We start from the raw sequence: 20033 nt of genomic DNA on the forward strand, positions 1-20033 counted from the left end.
GTTATTTCTTACTCCCAGTTAATTTTCTGTCTATTCCTAAAGCCTAATCCAGTGTGCATTGAAGCCAATGGACACATTCCCACTGCCTTCAGCAGACACTGAACCAGGATCAGGTTGGTTTTTTTTTCTGTAATTTTTGCCACCAGATTTAAACTACGACTTTCTGTAACCTCCACCTCACCACCCTACGATGTTCTTAGAAGTGTGATTTGTACAGACACAATGAGCTTACATTTGTGTCCTTGCATTTCTTTGTATTTCTCTGTATTTCTCTGTATTTTCTATTGATCTGATATTGGCCCTCAGAAACACCCAGCCAAAAGGAAGCTGAGGCACAGGAATTTACCTAAAATTTAGATTTCAACTCTGCCAAAGTTCCTATACATGTCTAGTCTGCAACATGTGCTCTCTAGGAATCCAACCTCTCTTTTTCACTTTAAGCAAAAGAATTAGAGGAAACACCCCAAATGGATATGGACAGCTCAAGGAAAAAGTGTTGTCAGTATTGGTGCCAACTGCTGACTCCATCTGCTGCAGTCATGACCCATGAAGTCAAGTGGAATGGAGAATGATTATACAATTAATATCTTGTAGTGGTGACTAGAAATTACTTCTCCATTTTCCTCTTTGAAGAGCAAAAGCAGATATCCTCCAAACTGATAAAAATTTGACTATAAAAGTGAAAACTGCCCTCAATGCAAAAATTATGTTTGTATTTATAGTTCCAGTAAACACATCATACAATCATTAAAAACACCATACAAAAACAGGTCAAAAGGGAATAACTTGTATATCTGCTCCACTACTGGGGTGGATATACAAAAGATATTTCTTTTTAGCCCTGTAGGTATTAATTGCTTACAACCAATGCACTGATTCCCAAATTATCTCCAACTGATAAAGAAATAAGCAAGGATGTACTCTTAAAGCTCACAGCATCCTAGACCATCAAGGGCAGCTCTGATCTGATCTGTCTCATATGCATGGAAGAAAGAGCCAGGTAGGGAAATATTTTCTTCAAATTACATAGTTCAGTGATAATTTCCCAGAGTATCTATGTAACTTTACCTAAAGTAATGAAGCTGTGAAGGATACAAGACAAAAAAGTAGAATTGCACTTCCTTTTAATTCTAATTTAAAATGTTTTTTAAAAAAATAATTTGTATAATCCCCATAAAAACAAGACAAAAAATGCAAAAAATTTACATTTAAAAATAAATTAGAAATTAAAAAATTAAAATTAGAAATGTTAGATGAATACTGCAAATTTAACTGTAGCAATATCTTTGGCAAATGTTTGTTATATAATGACGGGCCTTTTTTTTTTTTACTTTTATGTATGTTCTTACAACTTTATCAATCACACTAACTGTATTAAAATTACTAGATGTTCCTATCCAGTAATCTTGACACCAAAATGTAATTACAATTATATGTAATAAAATCAACAGGCCAGAACAGCCATAAAGAATGTGCTAATCCATCAGTATTACACATATCTGTGTATATCTGTTTTCACACCTTTGTATATGCACCATTCTTTGAGTATTTCTAATTTCTCAGGTAAATCAGTGGTTGTCCATTTGTCTTTAGGACAATCTCACCAATTTAAGTAGTCAAAATACTGCTTCAAAACCTTTTACCTCTGTTTTCTGGCTAGTATATCCCTGCCTCTCCCCATGTGGCACTCCTTTCTGACCTTAAGTTTAAAGTCTGACCTAAACTCCTTATGTTTTCATAAAGAGAGCTGGATGTTCCTGCACAGTCACTGGACTGTGATGGGATCAGGGTCACAGAAACCTTGAAGGAAGTTTGGAAGGAGAGGCAGAGGAGTAGAAGGAGCTACTTTGCACATTAAAGGAGATGCACTGCGCAGAAATCCATATGGAACAGGAGATGTTCACTGAGGACCTCCAGATGAGGGAGGGGAAGTATCAGAAGGTGCTGTGGTGGAAGTCTGTTATAAAAAACCTGGTTAATATTAACTGGAACAAGCTTCCTTGAAAAAAAACTAGCAGAAATTTCCTGAATGGAAGCTTTTGTCCTCATGGGAGTTATCTCATCCTCTGTCCCCTCCTTTTCTTGTTCCTCTGGCGTTTCTTCCCCTTTTACCTATTCATCATTTCCATTTCATGTCATCCACAAACCCTAAACAATGACACTTGTTTTAAACAGTAGACTATGAGGACCAGGAAAAAATTCTCTGAACCATTGTGTGACCAAGATCAGCATATTTAAGACTTTGTGGAAGAGTTTTGCTACTGTGTTCATTGCAAACATATCACTGCCACTATTCAGAATGGCAAATTACTCAAGAATTGCTCTATTCACACTTTTCTACAGGCAAAGAGACTGAAGAATTATAATTATTTTCCCTTCATGTTCAAACTAGCTATTGATAAAAAGGAATGAAATATCGCCCAGAGGCTCATAAAGTGATGACATTAAAAAAGTAGTCTCAGCCAGTCTTACCATGCACTATTTACTATCAGGGATGGTTCACCCTAATTTTGTGTAAAAACCAGAGATGACTGTGGTAACATTGGCAATAATGATTAGCACTGCTTATCTTGACTAAGGCTATTAATCTTTAGATTTTTTTCAGTTTGGCTTATGCTTCAGAGAAGTAATATATTTTAGCACAAATTATTCTTTACTCACCTCTCTCTTCACTCAACTGAGGCCCTTCTTCATTAGCATCACCTGTCAAAAATAAAAAAAAAAAATGAAAGAAAAAGGTTACTGGGAATATCAGCAAACATATAAAATGAAATATTCCATGTTTGAAATTACTCATATCTTAGTCTGCCTCCTCCTGTTCAACATTTTTCAGCAAAATCTGGAGCTGGATGGGGAGGAAAGTTTCGATACTGGTTACTACCAGATACAGGTAATGCAGGGAATAAAGACAGGGAATGAAAGCCTGCATAATTTACAAAATTCTGCAAATAAAGACAGGTATAATAAGAAATTCCATTCTCTTTCCTGCAGAGCTTTTGGTTTACTTGACAAGTTTCAGTTTGCTTGGTTTCCCTGGAACAGTGGGCTATGTTAAGAAGAGAACTAGCTACCCTACTAGAAAACCACATAAGGAAGTTACTAAATATCTGCCAGACAGGAAAATTGGTTTAAGAACAATATGAATCTGTGAAGACCGAACTTGGGCTAGCTAGGAACAGATAATTTTTAAGCTTAAGATGAGAGACAAGGAAAGAAGATTCCTTTTGCAAAAAGTTCCATCTTGGCAGCAAAGGAATTTCTTATAAGTTGTTTTGCTGAGTTAAAAAAAAAATTATCAGCCTTAGCTGACATCTTGGTAATTCAGTGTTCCAGAGCCTCAATCATATAATGGAAAGCTCACTGATCACAGATGTTTGTCAATTATGTTCCTGATTCATACAGACTCCATTTGTATCCTTTTAAACAGTTACTGAGGGACTTATTACCAGAGCCTGTAGGACAGGTCAAGAGGGAATGGCTTTGAACTAACAGAAGGCTGGTTTAAATTCAGATTTGGGAAGAAATTCTTCATTGTGAGTGTGTTGAGTCAATAGAACAAATTGACAGAGAAGCTGTGGATGCCCTGTCCCTGAAAGTGCTTTGGAAAATTTGGACTAGTGGAAGGTATCCCAACCCTTGGCAGGGTAGGTTGGAATCAGATGGTCTTTCAGGTCCCTTCCAACCAGTCATTCTATGATGTGGACATGTGCAAATTCTGTAGCAAGCCCACAACTTCTGTGTGAGGCTTAGTATCTTTCAAACTGGCATATAGGCGTATTATGATTGACCACCATATGAACTCCAAGGAGCTTTGCAATATAATAAGCTAATGGAAACTAACAGCAGTATTTAGGTCCAAATTTACAGGGTTAGAACTTTACATCAGAAGCTCTGCTAAGATCCAAATTCTGTGACTGGCTATGAGGTCTCACCAAGATTTGGAGCCTGACACTTTATTCTAAGTAGCATGAGAGCAGAAAAATTGGTTAATAATAAAGGTCTCTACTGGGAATTATAATTAATTATAAGCATTGAAGTCAGGAGTGTGAGAATTTTCATGCTTCTGAATCTTCAGTAGATGGATCTGCATCCACTCTTTTCCGCATTTCCTCTCATTCAGACATGATCTGGAGAGCAGAACTTTTAGAAAGCACTACATAACAGCAGATATTATTCTGGCCCAAGGAAGGAGAAGGCAGCAGTGATGCCTTGTGAAGGCTGACCTAGAACAGAGACTAGACGGTGCTAGAGAATAAAGTCGGTATTTATTAAGAGGTCTCAGTAGATCCACCTTGGGCAGCACAACTTAAAAAGGCCACAAAAATGGATGACTGGTCACGGGGTCGCACACTTTTATAAGTTTTAGTCCATTAGCATATTGGAACTAATTGTCCAATTATAGCTTTAGCCTGTGAAGTCCCATCCTTCTTGTTTTCTCTCGTCAGTCCAACATTATTTATGTTCTTGGGCGTGAGATTTGGATTGGCTGTCCTTGCGTCCCCAGCTAGAGAAGAAGTTGTTTTGTCTACCTACTCTGTGAAGAGAGCTTATTATCCCCTAATATGAAGCCTAGATTTACACACTAAAGCAGAATAGAATCTGAAAAATACAAAAGGTAAAACCAGAGGCATCAACAGGAGCCGAAACACCTCAGTGGTGGCAAATTCTCCCCACAGTGACTGCAGCCTCTCTCCCCCTCGAGAGTGAGAATGAGAGCTAGAGGCTGTGCCCAATCCCTTCCCCCAGCCCAAAATCTCTTGGTGACTCTGGCCTTCCCAAGAGAAAACCCCTCAGGTAAAGGAGTAGCAGCCAGCTGCACCCCTACTCTGTGGCTACATCCTTTTTCTCTCTTAAGTACCAGCTGTGATTGTTTCTTAGCAACAAAAGGGAGAAAATTTCCTAAGCGAAAGAAAACAAAAGGAAAAAATCCTAACCCCCAACATACAACCTTAAGGAGATTTGACAAGTAATTTAAAAGATAAGAAAATGAAAAATATTGTTAAAGCCCATGGGAATTCTGTCATTGGCTTCAACAGAGCTAGGATTTTCAACTGGAGTTCTGTTATTCTTCAACAAACTGCTCAGAAAACATTTGGCAACGTAGAGATTATTAATTATTCAGTTTCCAATAACATGTTCTTTCCATGGAAGCATTTATAATGAAACCAGCATGATAAGATTTCAAATTAATCTAAGATAGGAGACTAAATCAGCAGAATCTTAACATATATATATCACCTGGTCTTCTGTGAAAGTTCTTAATTATAGTTTTGTAAGTGACTTGGAATATGAAATTCCCAAAGCAACAGAATCGTTTCTAAGCTAGTGATAATGGACACAGACAAGAAATCTGATGTTATTAAAAAGTAAGGAAGTCATTATGCAATATAATTATGAAGAAGCAAAGACTGCTTTTGTGAACTAATTTTGAATTAAAGGCTGGGGTTTTTTTTGGGAAAAAGTACCAAAGGCTTGCTGAACAGCCATGAAGTCTCTGCATCATTTCTGAAAATGGAAGTTGGGCTCCCAATAACTTGGTGATACAATCTCTGAGTCATTGTGGTGCCTTTGAAAAATTTACCCCAATCTAGGTATGAATCTGAGTTTCACTTTGGCACACAGCAATCCCCAGCCACTTCATGTGTCCATAATTATTACTCTCATACTATAAATCCATCTGGTAGAAGCATTTCCCTGTTAAATATAAAACATTCTCCTTCACTGGCCTTGGTGTGGCCAGCTGAAGTGATAAACACCATGTTTAGCTTACAGAGCTCTATGCCAATACCAATTATTGGAGATAAAAACCAGTGGTTTAGAAGTCTATATCCAAAATGCATTCACTTACCCCCTGAAAATAATGATATTAAGGGCAGTTTCTTGGTTACTAGTTCTGAATAAGTAAAACTATTTTTTTACTGAAGCTCTATGTGTTTAATATAAAGCAAAATCAGTGCCAATATTTCCATAAATTAGATTTGTTATACCTAGTTTTGTTTTTCTTTTGTTTGTTTAGTTTTTATAATTTTTAATTTTTTCTAATGTTTTCCTATACAATTTCTTACCCCATCTAGAGGAAGCCTTTGAAAGGTTTGTTTTGGTTTGAAATATGCAGCACAGACAATCAATCCCAAAGAAAAATTGGATAAAACCACAGGACAACCTTAGAGTGAATCTTTGACAGCAGCAAACATCTCCTTAAATACATATTGTCAATATTTCTTGTCCAAACTCCCCCACTGGAAAGACCAGAGGTGAGATCCTCTGTACCTCTCACCCTCACTTGAGAGCTGTTGAAAAATAATTGACCATCAAAACATGCTCTAGTGTGTGTACATATCTACCCAAACTTGGTTACTCCTCTGGCTGGAGAAGCAGAACAATAACCTTTCACATTGCTCCCCCATTAAAGCCCTAGATTTTAGGAAGCTCTACCAAGATGACTTTGCTAGAAAAGGAATGACTGACCTTGCGGTCTGGAGTGAGAGGAAAACTGACAGTGACTACCAGAAAGGGTCAGCTCATCCCCAGGAAAAGTCACATCAGTATTTAGAAGGCTTAGGAGACAAAAAAACCTTCTAATCCAAAATGTGTGCAAATTTTTCCAGTTGATAAATTCAGGTATTAAATGGGTGATGTGTGTGAGAAGTTTCCACTCAAGTACAAAATAATTTACAGTTGAAAGTCAGCCTATGATTGAAAGTCTCCATTAACTCCCAGGCTATCAAGGTAACTATATCTCTAAAGATCAGAGAGCTTTACATTTGGGAGCAAGGTGCTCAAAGCATAAGCTTTTGTGTAAGCCACAGGCTCCCTGTTGGGGTCATGCACTAAGTGATACCTGTGGCTCTTTCATTGCCCTCTCCCTTGTTATCTGCCGAGCTTTGGGAAATGGAATAATTACACCATATCTGCTCTTACTGACACAGGAGAAGGGGATGCTTTCTGTCAGATCCTTTTGTTTTGCCTTTTGCCTTGCTGGTCAGATTGTTTCCCTGTCTCCCTAGTCGTGGCATACAAGCAAACACAAGCGGGATGGCTAAAATCATCAATCTGTGTTAAGATTTATGTTAGGAACAGAGAGGTGAAAGGCTCTAAATACCACCAGTAATCCCCAAAGCCATTAAACCATCTCTTCCTTTTTACTCATGCTTCCTTTTGCACTCTCATTCATGTTAGCATGCAGAAAGCCAGCACTGCACAAACACTGCACATTGAGAAACCTTTACATGAGAACCAAATCTGTGCTGCAGGAGGCTGCTGCTTTATCTGCCTTCAGGCCGTGCATCCTCCTGTCACTCCCCAACAGCATTGCATGCTGCTGGCTCCTCCCTGCCTCCCTCTAATCTTTCCTCAGTTGCTTAATTGCATCCTTCAGGATTTTTATTTTTACCGAGCATTTTCTGCAGTTTCCTGATTTCCAGATGTTTCCCTATTTCTAGCCAACCTACATGTCTCAGTCTGCTCCTCCTTGCAACTGTGGTTCCATGTCCTGACCACAACCAGGGGAGAACTGGGAGGGCACTGTGGGAATGGATAAAAATCCCCTCTGCAGCTTGTATGAACATTCCCCTCTGCCAAAGAGAGCAATGAGATGGGCAGAGCTGTACAGGAGGCTGAAATGACAAGTTGGTGATCATAGTGCTGATGTCTTAAAACAGAAGCTCAAACCCCTCAAAATTTCAGCACTGAAAGCTTCAGCCATCCTCTGAGCTTATTTGCAATGCAAAAATAGGGGTCTGGTTTGAAGTGTTTCTACTGTCAAGCATTTCCCTAGCAAGTATTCCATGATCTGCCTGCACTATTTCCATTGGGATTACAGAGGAGGAGCAGTGCAGCAGTCTCACACCTTGGAGGAAAATGGATCCCATTTCAGGTCAGTCTTGAAAAACTTTTTGTGTCCAGTCTCAGAGCAGCCAGCAGTGTGGGCAAGTGTACCCACCTGAGACAAACCCTCTAAACCATGATAATATCAGGTTTCCAGCAGCTGAAAAGACCAAGCAGGTTCTCACTGTCCATATTTCTCTCTTCCACACATTTCTTTCCAAAATTTTATCCCAAAGCTTCCTACCTGACTACATGATCACCTTCACAGCCTTAGGGAGATTTATAATCGTATTTAGTTTAATCTATTTACAGTTCCTAGTAGCTGAAAAATCACTTATTTTGGTGGCTTGTAACCACTGCTGATAACCAAAAGGAGCTTCACGACAGTGTAGAGGTTTTATGTCCACCTCAGCATAAGAGTTGCTGTAGCACAGTGAGACACAGGAAGATTTCTCCAGGCCAAACATACATATGAGACTTCAATAACATATGAAATCCCAAGCTCTTTCAGTTGTTTTTATTCCTCCAACTCAGTTCTCCACTGGGGAAATGTGACAAAAAATAGCACAAAAAAGGACAGTATTTTCTTTGAGGAAAAGCAGGTTTGGAAATCTCTGGCAGATGAGATCAACTAAAACAGGCCTGACTATTTCCTCCTCTCCTAGTAAAAAGTTATATTTTCTATAAAACCTTTCTTCATCCTCAGTGCTCCTAAGATGAAGGAAAAAAAAGGAAAAAGATAAAACAAATAGATCTTTAACAAAAAAAAGTGCATTCTTCTGCTTTGGAAGTAAAAATAGGACTTTTTCTGGTCCTATTTCTCTCCTTTCATCATGCAATCCTGCATACAGAGCATACTACATAAACCTTCACCTGATACTGAGCAATTTTCATTAAATTTTTTTGTCTAATTGTAAAGAAACTCCCACTGATACACTCTGTACATCCTGGCCATACTGCAAGCAGTAGCGCTGCTTTCTTTCCTGTGTTGCTTAGTTACACCAGTCTCACAACACTGCAGCCTCACAGAATGTAGAATATGTTTGTAGTTTTTGAAGCCATATCAAATAGAAATTCTTACTACCAATCTCCAAAAAAAGTTAGGCACTGTGTCTTTTTTGTCATCAGATCAATGACCTCTTTTATGAACTGTATCACCTGGTCTGCTGTAAAACACATACCATACAAACCATATGAACCTCAGCTGCATACAAAGACTATGCAGTAACTGCTATTCCCACACTGAGGGAACTGGACAACCTCAGTCCAGTGAAGGAAATAGTACTCACACCAGGATCAGATTTGGACTTCTATTTTCCAGATGCTTCTACCTTACATAAAAGGAGCAAGGCACTCCCTGGGGAAACAGGTATCAGGTTAAAAAAAAAAAAAAAAATCCAAACATATTGAGTATTTCCTCTCTGGCCTAAAAAACTGAAAATAACAAAATTTCATTCACACAAGTGTTAAATTTGATGTTATTCTAGTAGTTACACACAAAATGGCATGTTTTGCATGTGGTCATACATTTGCAAATACAAGCTTCTAACAACATCTTATCAGTAACATATGGCAGAGGCAACCAAATGAGACAACCCCAAATTTAACTGCTTCCTTGGAAATAAGAAGCAATTGAGCACATGAAGTCATTTGGAGTATGTGGCCAGAGAGGACAGGATATTTTTGATGATGACATAAAATGCATTTGGAATGCTTTAATGAGATGCCACAAGACCCAACAGAGTAGGAAGAAAAGATCCCTGATCAAAGATATATTCACATAATGTATTTTACAGAAAAAGCTGCTTGCTCATTTTCTGGTGCAGGCATCCATGTGTGAAGGTCTGAGTACAGAAGAGAACAGCAATACACTTCTCTCAGTCTCTCCCTGAGCCTAAGGTTACATATAGGCCATGAAGATTAATAGCTGTTGTTGCACCAGTCTTCTGTTGGTTGAGCTAATCCTTTTTTAAACTGTATTTAAGACCCGCAGGCACTGCAGCACCTTGTATCAAGTACTCTTAGATCCTAACCTGTATGTTGGGTGAAAAACTACTTCCTTTTGCTTGTTTTCATCGAGATTCATAATTTCCTGGAACACCTTGCACTCTTTGTGTTACAAGAGATGGTAAATATCTACTCCATATTCACCTTTCCAATTACCAGGCTCATCATCTTCCTGTGCTCCCCCATGCTGTTGTCATGCACAGCATCCTGATCCTTGCATCTAAATAACCCCTGTGCCTTCAAGGGCATTCTCATCCACCTGCCATTTTGCTGTTTCAATGCAGCTCCTATCCAGGTGTCTCCCAGGAACTGGAAAGCTCATGGATTTGGAGTGAGTGGAAAAATACATAGAAACAACCATTTTCCCAGACTTCTGGATGGATTGTAGGCTCTGTTGTCAGTCTCACAGAAGGAGACAAGAAAAATCCCTTCAAGATGCAAAGAAGCAAAGAAGATGAGCCTCCATTTAGCAAAGCAAAAGCTCCTGACAACAGCACTTAAATAGATTATGGTCCTACTGCTGATCCATTCCCTGTTCCTGCTGCCAGCAGGAATGAGGAGGTAAATGGTTTTCCAGACCATAGTGCAGACAGCATGACAAGCCTCTCTCAAATCATGCTTTTAGGTGACCAGTACTTGCAACACACAAAGTCTAGAGCAATTCTCTGTCAGCAGTTGGCCAGAAAAATAATTCTGATGAGATCATAACAGGAAGTTTTATTATGATTCAAAAGGAAGCAGGAAACTACCCATAAACTTTTTTTTAAGTTCTGGAAACCCACTGCCATGTTGGAAGGTGCTGGGAACTCTTTCTTGATCTGCTTATCTCCTAAGATGCTGAAAAGAGTATCTGAACCATCAACTATATACTCAGTCCCTCAAGCATCACTCCTGAGCTTGATCACTCTCCTGCACTACATTGAGATGTTAGCAAAATGGGCAAAATTGACAACCCCAATGAGTGGTAGGACTGGCACAGTCTTTACTATGGCAAATAAAGACAGGAAGTCATAGAAAAAGATTGGTTTACAGTTTTATGAACACATTTAGCTTTAAGTGACCTTGAGATTTTCTTGAGATTGACCTTGAGATTTTTGAAGTTGTTTTCAGACATGTTTCAAAATGGACAAGTACTTTAAACATTGTGTCTATTTTAAGCTTCTGGATTGAGAACAATTTTTACAGCAACCTATTTACACTGTAGGGTACTTGATCAGGGAACGAAGGTGCTGTGGGAGAGAACTAGAGCAAAACCAATATCCTATTTTAGTGCACAGGCTCCTCCAGGCAGCGCTTCCTTGGAAGCCTCTACTGCTGAGGGCCAAGGAGCCCTCAGGGGAAACAGTGGGGCTGTGCTTCTCTCCAGCTGTTTGGAATCAAGTCCTTCAATAAGGGACCTTGCAGGAGCCATCTGAGTACGACATCTTCCAATATAACGACAGTTCAAAGGGATACAGAGAGCATTTTGCACCCACCTGAAAACATCAGTGTGCCATAACTTCTCCAAACTGACTGCTGTCTTCCACCCACCAAAAAAATCCTCACTCATCCCTGCCTCAACACAAGACTTCCACAAGACTCGAAATCTGTTAAATGCTGGCATGGAATCCAGAGCAGGCTGGATGGCTATGACTGCATAAATACTGAGGCGTATCCTGCTACACTTTCCATGGCTTGATACACAGCTCTGGAAAGGAAAGGGATGCGTGGTCATGGCACAGTCACTATCTGAAAAGCCAAGCAGGATCTCCAAGGGACAAGACAGAAGTTTCATGATGCAGAGAAATCAAAGTCCCCTAAGACAACAGCTCCATCAGAACTATGGGGTTGGGGAAGCAAGACAGCAAGCAGCATCTTGCAAGCTTTGTGAGGGGAAGCAGTGAAGAAAGTAATACAATGGTCTGACTGCTTCCAGTTTCACCCTGCGAGATCACAGGTGTTCATCAGCTCTGAAGACAACAACTTGGAAAACTTGCGTGGAGACAGGAAAAGCAGCAGCAACCAAAACCTTCAGGATGGCTGCCCTTATTGATCAGGAGAAGAAAACCAGAGAGATATAAAACTCCTCCAAATCTTACTCCCTAAGGGACATTTCTTTGGCGCCCTGGTGGCCTTTGTACTCCAGCCTGAACCAGTCAGAAAACCAAAGCCTTGTGACTTATGAGGCAAATCACTGCCCAGGTGAAACCTCCCATAAAGGATATTGGGCACTTCCAGTTAACTGCTTGGCACCTCTCCACAGAGTAAAATAAAGCCCATGAAAAATATTTTGTGGAATACATTCAGGTGATGAATTATGGAAACGAATTGGCTCATGAACGCTGCAAATGCAAATAGAGAGGCTAAATTTATCAGATGAATTATCCATTTGATACTGGATTACTTGCTAAGGGCTAACTTACGACTCCTTTGCTCATGCAGAGGACTGCTCCAGCCCCAGTGCAGTCTGCCATAGTAAGCAGAGAGAGTGATGCCTCTCAATACCAGTACAGAAATTACAGCCCCTGCTTAGGAGTTCGCTCACGTATTAGTGCAGAGATTGGCCTTTTTAATACAAAGGCCTTCATTCAGCCATTTAGACAGTTTCCAATTTGATTCCAAGCCTGGGAGATCTCTTAACAATGAATTTCCTCTGCAATTGTAATATATTTGCACATTTTATGCACAAGCGGGATGCTGTGCACCCTCCTGAAGTAATAGGAGAATTATTATAAGGCAGTAGCTCTCATCCATATGGTTTGGGTAGGGGAAACAGTGTTTTCATCAACCAGGATGAAAGCAGAAAATGCATTAAATATCATAGCCTGTAACAGAAGGAAGAAAAAGTTTTCTCAAGATGAAGCAATGTCTCTCTCTTTTTCCTAACATCAATTGATAATGGCTCAAAAAAGAAAAAAAAAAAAAAACCAAACAAAAAAAACCCCAACAAGAACAAAAACAACAACAACAACAAACTCCTGGGCTCAGCATCCTTTCATTAGCTCTAAAAGGACAGAAGTCTAAAAGCATGTACCTTCCATCTATAAACTAGCTTAATGAAAGTGCAAACATCCTTTCTCCAAAAATTTTTGCAATGTTTTAGTGAAGTAATTTTGTTACTCTGTTTAAAGTAGCAAGAAGTAACATAACCTTGGATGCTGCAGCTTCACAGGACATCCCTTTTATAGCACTATTTCTATCTAAAAAACATTTTCAGAAAAAAATGTTTCTCCTCTCCAATCCACTGGTAACAGGTGGTAGATTTAGAAATACTTTAAGCATTACAATTGAAGATAAACCGTTTATAATATATAACAGCCACCATGAAAAATAAGCATTTGCCAAAGGTCCTTACAAGATTATCTGTCTGACATATTAAGTAGCTTTATGTACACAGAATACAGGAAGAAAAGAAAAAAGGTATCTTTGCTCCAGCTGGCAACTGTTTACAAATGCTCTTAATTTTCCTCTTATGTATAGAATCTTAGAAGTATGTATCACTCCAAGGTAAATGTTGGCAAATCTCGCTTTTTAAGGGGGATTCAATTTTCTGGTAAGTCTTATAAATATGTTTAGTTAGCAAGAAAAGTAATGCCTGATGTCTGGACTCCATAGAGTTCTATTAGGAAAAACAATGCATTCCAAAAGAAAAAATTATCTAAGTAGCAGTTCCTTTCCCAGAAAACTCACTTGTACTACTAATAGCAATGAATCCAGCAATGTAAAAACTACACATATGAGCCAGAACTGCAGGCAAAGATATTTTATTTTCCTGAAAGACATTCTCTCTGTTTAAGTAGAAGGAATGTTCCAACACAGGTGAAGGGAGAATAGCTGGGCTATGTCATTGCACAAAGAGATAGGACTCAATTCATAAAAAGAAAAAAACCCATCACTGTGGCAATGTTTAATATATTAAAACAGTGATCCATCTTAAGCAAATGAAGTTGTTCTTTCTACTGCTCTTTTCTTACTAGAATATACAAAATCTTCTCAGCAAAACCCCAGAGGATCAATAGAAAATTCTGCCTTTACTTAACCAAACTAGGACTTTTCTGGACAACACTGAAATGAGAACCTATGTCTGAATCAAAGATAAGTGGTGCTCTGCTCCCTCTTGGAGCATGCTGGCTCTGGATTGGGTTCTGTAATCACTGAGATTGAATTAGAAATGCTGAGACAGTTACAATTGCTCAGTTACTGCACAGCTTTCCTGCACTAAGACATGACATTACTTCAAAGTCTGTCTCTTCCCACTATATATTTAAAGTTTGAAAATGACAAGACTCTTGGCAGTTGTCTTGATATCAATATTATTACTTGACTAATTTCTTCAGCATTCCACTTGCAAAATAGGCCTAATGATATGTTCAACTAATGGAACAATTTTCCTATATCTATATTCCACTTACTCTAATGCACTGAGGTGTAATTCTAGCTTCATTTCATTACCACTTTCATTACCTAGCTCTTGCATGTCTTTTCGGATTTATTAATGCAGTGGGTTTAAAGTAATAATTATTTATGTATATAACTCTATGAATATATTCTTCTTTCTAAGCATTTTTGTCCACATCTATTAAAGTAGATATATTTCACAATGTTTCTGAATGCAAGATGCACTTTTAAAATGCCTTGATGTTTTTTCTCTAAGCTTAAAGCAATACCTCAGTGTTATTCTCTCCTGTGAGTGTTTAGATAGTGTCCTATCAATTTATGTTTAGGGCAAGTCTATCCTTAAAGACTTTAATTTCACTAAATTAATAGATTTCCTTTAAACCAAAACAAAACCACCAGTTTCATTAATTTCTTCCACAGTACAAATATCAGGAATTTACTGCCAAAGGTAGAGGCAGTTGCTAACTCCTTGACACAGAACCATGTTAGCTAAGTCTTCTGTGCAGGAAAACAGTCCTGCAGAGAGATGGGACATCTCTACAGTGAGAGAGTCTGCTGATAACTTTTCCAGGTCTGCTATGTTAAATGTAGATGGCAATTCCCAAGACACCTGAAAAAAGGAACAAATGGCATCTGGTAGATGGAACGATGGTCATCTGGTGATCTCCATCCAGACCTTCAGCTGACGTTCTCACCAGGAGGCAGTTTAGCATGGGGCTGACTTTAGCTGACATCTGTTGAAGTGGTGGTACCCTGTGGAAAAGTGTCATTTCAAGCTGGCAAAGAAAGCCTGAGACTGTATATGAATGGTTAGGGCACTCCACAAGAGAGACCCAGATACTGACCATTTCTCCAGTGACAGTACAGGAGAGTGAATTGGGAAGAAAGTCCTACCTCTCCCTGTCTACTCACAAGTTGAAAATCTAAAGACACTAAAAATAAGACACTAAAAGCCCTCCTGAATCCCTGGCTACTGATCCACCCACAGGAAATCCTTCACTTAATCAGGAATAAAGTTCTAGAGCTAAACAGGTTCCTTTTAAGACTCTGGCTAATCAGACAGCAGATACCCAGCAACATTAAGGCATATCAAAATCAGAATCATTAGTTATGAGAAAATTACAACCAGGAGTCTATGAAAATGGGTCCTAAGGCATTTTATTAACCTAATCCTACAATAATCTATCTAAATTTCAGATACTGAGAATTAAACTTTCTCTGGACAGCTGTAAATTTTGGATGAACCTTTTTTATAGCCATATATGCAGAACAGTGGATTTAGAGGGTCCCTACCATGATCACCTGTCTATGGTCACACATCAGAATCCAAATTTTTGTTTGAGAAAAAAACCCATAAAAACTTTACATACATGAGAATAAACATACTTTTAAAACTATGGTATGGCAGATCATCTACATAATGTGGTGAAATGAAATTATATGTTTTTCTATAACAAAAGAGCCAGCTGCACAGGTTCTTTGTAGACAGGAGTTCAATAATGTCAGGTTAAAAAAAAATATCCAAATTAAATAAATCTTCCACTTTGCTGTCTTTCTGTCTTTAGGCTTGTCATGATACAGCTCTGAAGCATCTTCTTGTCTCTCAAACTTTCAAACCCAGGTGGGTCTTACATTTATAGAAATAATACCAGGCTTTATATCACAATTTCCAAGGCCTTAGAGATGAAAGTGAGCATTAATGATCTTGATTTGTTGACAAATTGATGCTGTATTCTTCTCTCACTTAATCTGAAGGGCAGTAACATAGCCAGCAACAGTAGGCAGGGTACTGCCACTTTATCCTTTGGGTTGGGTACGCTGACAAAAAAATAAAATCACTCATTGAATGGATTAGATATGAAAGCAGCTTCTTGAAATGCATGTTCAGTGTGCTCCAGACAAGAATATTATTAAGTGGTTAGACATCATTTGATGCTACCTGAATAATTCAATAGGTCTTTAAGTTTCAGCTGCCAATCACTGCAAAGTGGCGATTACAAAGTCATCTAAAAAAAAGCTTTGTTCTAGTGAGATGAAACAAAAATATCACAACTTCCATGCTACCAGACAAAGCAAAAGGAAAAATACACTAAGGCTATAGTGACAACACAGTCCTGTGAAATTAATGGAAATCTGAACACACCAAAGCTCTACTTCCTATTACTCCAGGGCCATTTTTACTAGACAGACAGCATGGGGAGTATTGGGAGATAAAACACTAAACTCTGGATCTTTTCACATGTAGTTGGACTGTAGTAAGCACAAAGCAAAATAAAATGGGAGGAGTATTAGGGTTGATAAAGTTACGGAGAGCAGATTTCTAATGATGTACGATAAAAATAAATCACAGTTTTATAGGAGGAGGGGGATTAACAAATTTACTATCTGCCAGGTTTCCTTAAATCTAGAAAGCAACCTCCTGTGTGAAATCCAAGATGAATGGCTAACATTTCCCAAGTGCTCCAGTGAGAGCCATCTTTCTCCCATTCATTCTTACACTTGGATAGCTCAAGTTTAAAGTCCTCATTCAGACACAGTTGGGCTCTAACCCCTGCAGTATCTTTTCAGACCCAGAGAAACCTTACCAGCATTGCTAATGAAAGACCAAAGTGTGTACAAAGTGTATAGAAAAGCAATATACACTAGGAGCTATATGCATTAGTGCAAATAATTTCCTTCTCAAGTCAAGAGAGCCAGAGCCATGCACCAAGTTTTGGGAAAATGGAATGAAGAGATTAGCTGTACAGAGCATACAAAAGCAGTATTAGATGTAGCTTAAATGGTTCACACATTTTAAATGTCTGCATTTGTCCAGGATCAGAGCCTCTATGTGCAGCTGATCTTTAAAGAAAGTTCACATTTCAGTATTTGGCTTTGGAAAGAAAAAAAGATGCCAACTGTTGCATTTTTTCTGCATACTTTTTTAAAGTCAAATGGTGCTTGATTACTACACCTACCTAGAGGGAAAAACTCGCCCATTTTCTTCTTGAAAATTTTGTAGTCAACCTCCAAAAAGACGCAGAAGATGATACGATCCACCTGTAAGAAACAAAATAATTCACAGTGAAAGCATCACAATCATCCATATTGGCAACAATAGTCAATAAAGGCAAAGAAACTTTTAAGCCAATGTGCTTTTGTGCTTCAGGCAAACAAGAAAACAGGGCTGCATGTCTTGACTTTATTGTACATCTGTGTTGTAATTTATAATATAACCTTTGCAATCACAGCTCACAACTGTATTCTTTGTTAACTGCCTCTTGTTTATGCAAACTGCTCTCGAGCACAGTATAAATGACTTTGGCATTCCAGATGAGAACTGGGATGCAATGTTTGATGAAAACGTCATGTGGGGACTTCTAATAAGCATACAGAAGAGTAAATGGGTAAGCAAGGAGCTGTTTTTCCAATCCTTGTCTGACAAACCTATTTGCAAACCCATTTAGTATTTTAAAATGGCTTTAAAAGGTTTCATGTGGCTTTAATTTACATGAAACCACTTATTCTCACTGTAATACAAATAGAATGCAGCAGAAACACAAAAGCTGATTAGATGACAGGTAGCACACAGGGTAAATAAAACATTTAATATGCCATCTACTTAGTGAGGCTGAGCATATCAATGAAACCACAACCCATAACGTATGCACCACCCATCAATGAGTTCAAATAAATTCTTTTGGGAGACCACTGTATGTGAAAAGCTTTTCTGAAACAGACCAAAAATAATTAAAAAGCTAAATAAAACAAAACCAAGAAATCTAAAGCCTTTAAGGCTGAAATACACCCACACTGGACTTTAGCCTTGCAATACCTTTGTGTTATTTATTTGCATTTCCCAGCACAAAATGCCTCTGTAGCTGAAACCCAGCTTGGAGGGGTGCTGTGGAAAACAAAAAGACCCTCTTACAGCTGAGCTGAGGGACCTGCAACCCAGTAATCATTTCTTACTCTGAAGTGCATAAGAGGTTAACCACAATGGGATGAAGCCCAAGCAATAGGAAGCTTGGCATCTTATGCTGCCATAGTGTCTCCATGGGCAATAGGACAATCTGTCACAGCAGAACTCCTCAAGAGTGCCTTTGCATGTGCTAGAAAAATCATAAGCCTCCCCCCTGCAGGGAAACAGTGAGAGGAATGCTCTCAAGATGTAAATTCTTTCCCTTATCTTCAGTGGAAAATGCTGTCCTTTTGCTGCAGCTGGTCTTAGAAGTGAAGTCCAAGCTTTGGCTTCAAAGACACTGTTATGCTGAACAGCTCGGGATGTCACTTTTGAGCTCACTTCAGCACAGCCCCATAGAATTCAGAAGGAAATGAGAGCAGGCAAGCACTGGTTATGCTGGAAAATACCAGCAGCTACTAACAAGGACATCTTGGAACAAAAGGTAATGACAAAACCTTGGCTGGGATGATGTCACCTGAATGATCAGACTGGGTATGTAATACCACAACTAGCAATAATACAAGGGGTAGGGGCCTCAAGTTGCACAAGGGGAGGTTCAGGTTCGATATTTGGAAAAATTTCTTCATTGAAAGAGTGTTTAAGCACCAGAACAGGTTCCCCAGGGATCTGATGGAGTTCCCATCCCTAGGAATGATAAAAAATGAGTATATGTGGCACTTCACAACATGGGTTAGTGGGAAAAGTGGAATTTCCTCAAAGGTTGAACATGAAGACTGTTGTAGTGTACAGCTACACAAACGGAGCAAAAAAGCTTTGTGAATTTGCAATGGGAGTTTCTGTTTCCTAAACCTAAAGCTGGAGTTTCTATTCTGTATTTTTACGTGTATTCATCCTTCCCCCTGAAGCTATTCCCATTGGATTTTACCTATAATGTATTCATACTGGGCATTGTTCTATTGGTTTCACCTTATCTCTTATTTTCCCCTATATAACCTGTAACTCAACCCCAGACCATTGTGACTTGTACGTGCGGCGTTCGAGCAAATACAACCTACTTTGGACTGCACAACAAGCGTCCAATCTCTTGAGTCTCTTTATCCCGGTCTTGATCGCGCTCTCTGAACAGCTCTGTCCATATCAAACGAACCCACAAAGGTGTTTGTTGCTTCTCTCCGGTTGCTCCTGGAAGCGCCTGGCCAGCGCCCCGGGAAAGAGGAGCCGGGCGAAAACAAGGAAGTCGGAGAGACAAGAAGCAACAGAAGACCTTGGAGATCTCCAACCTTAGTGACACCTCTATGACACTCTATGAGACTGAAGGTACAAGCTATGTTGGTGTTAAGGAAGAAGGAGGCTTGTGAGCAGGAGAGAAAGCAGCAGAGCAGGGAAGCCTATTGGCAGATTTTTCAGCAAGAAAACTGCCTGCTGCTGTCTGCTCATATAATGCTTACAGAGCCAAGCTGTTCTGTGCATCCCTCGTAAACAAAACAGGCTGGATCTTAAAAATATTCTCGACCATGGCATCAACTACTCTTAGAAAGGGATATAATAAAAAACTCAAATACTAGTTATGGGCTCAAGCCAAAAAACCATACTCATCTCCCTAGTCACAAATTCATAATGTAAAGCATCATTGCCAAGAAGTGTTACATTTTACCTACATGAGATTTGACATGATCTTTAAGGCTCCTACCAACCCAAACTATTCTATAATTCTGTGGTTCTGCCTAAGGTGGGTGTTTTCAAGAGGGAGGCTTTAACCAGCAAGTGATTTCTTGTGAAAACTGGCTTAGGATATTGCTGGGGTGTTGCTAGATTGTCATCTTCCCTCTCTGCCTTCCAGACTTTCAATCATTAAAAGTGATAGGCCCAATGAACCAGAACAGACAAAAGAGCAAGGACAGAAATGTATAAAGCAGAG

At 39.1% G+C, this 20033-nt stretch overlaps 1 protein-coding gene across 4 annotated transcripts in view; it reads right to left on the bottom strand.

The window, feature by feature from the left end:
- Positions 1-20033, bottom strand: part of MACROD2 (mono-ADP ribosylhydrolase 2) — an 850734-nt gene that overhangs the window by 68293 nt on the left and 762408 nt on the right. For all 4 annotated transcript variants that reach the window (XM_053972443.1, XM_053972442.1, XM_053972441.1 and 1 more), the window contains exons 9-10: positions 17169-17250; positions 2662-2703 (exon numbers count right to left, since the gene is read on the bottom strand). In XM_053972443.1, coding sequence (XP_053828418.1) covers positions 2662-2703; positions 17169-17250 — 124 coding nt within the window. The remainder of the gene's footprint in view (positions 1-2661; positions 2704-17168; positions 17251-20033) is intronic.

The sequence above is a fragment of the Vidua macroura genome, chromosome 3 (genome assembly GCF_024509145.1).
Source record: "Vidua macroura isolate BioBank_ID:100142 chromosome 3, ASM2450914v1, whole genome shotgun sequence".
Taxonomy (NCBI): domain Eukaryota; kingdom Metazoa; phylum Chordata; class Aves; order Passeriformes; family Viduidae; genus Vidua; species Vidua macroura.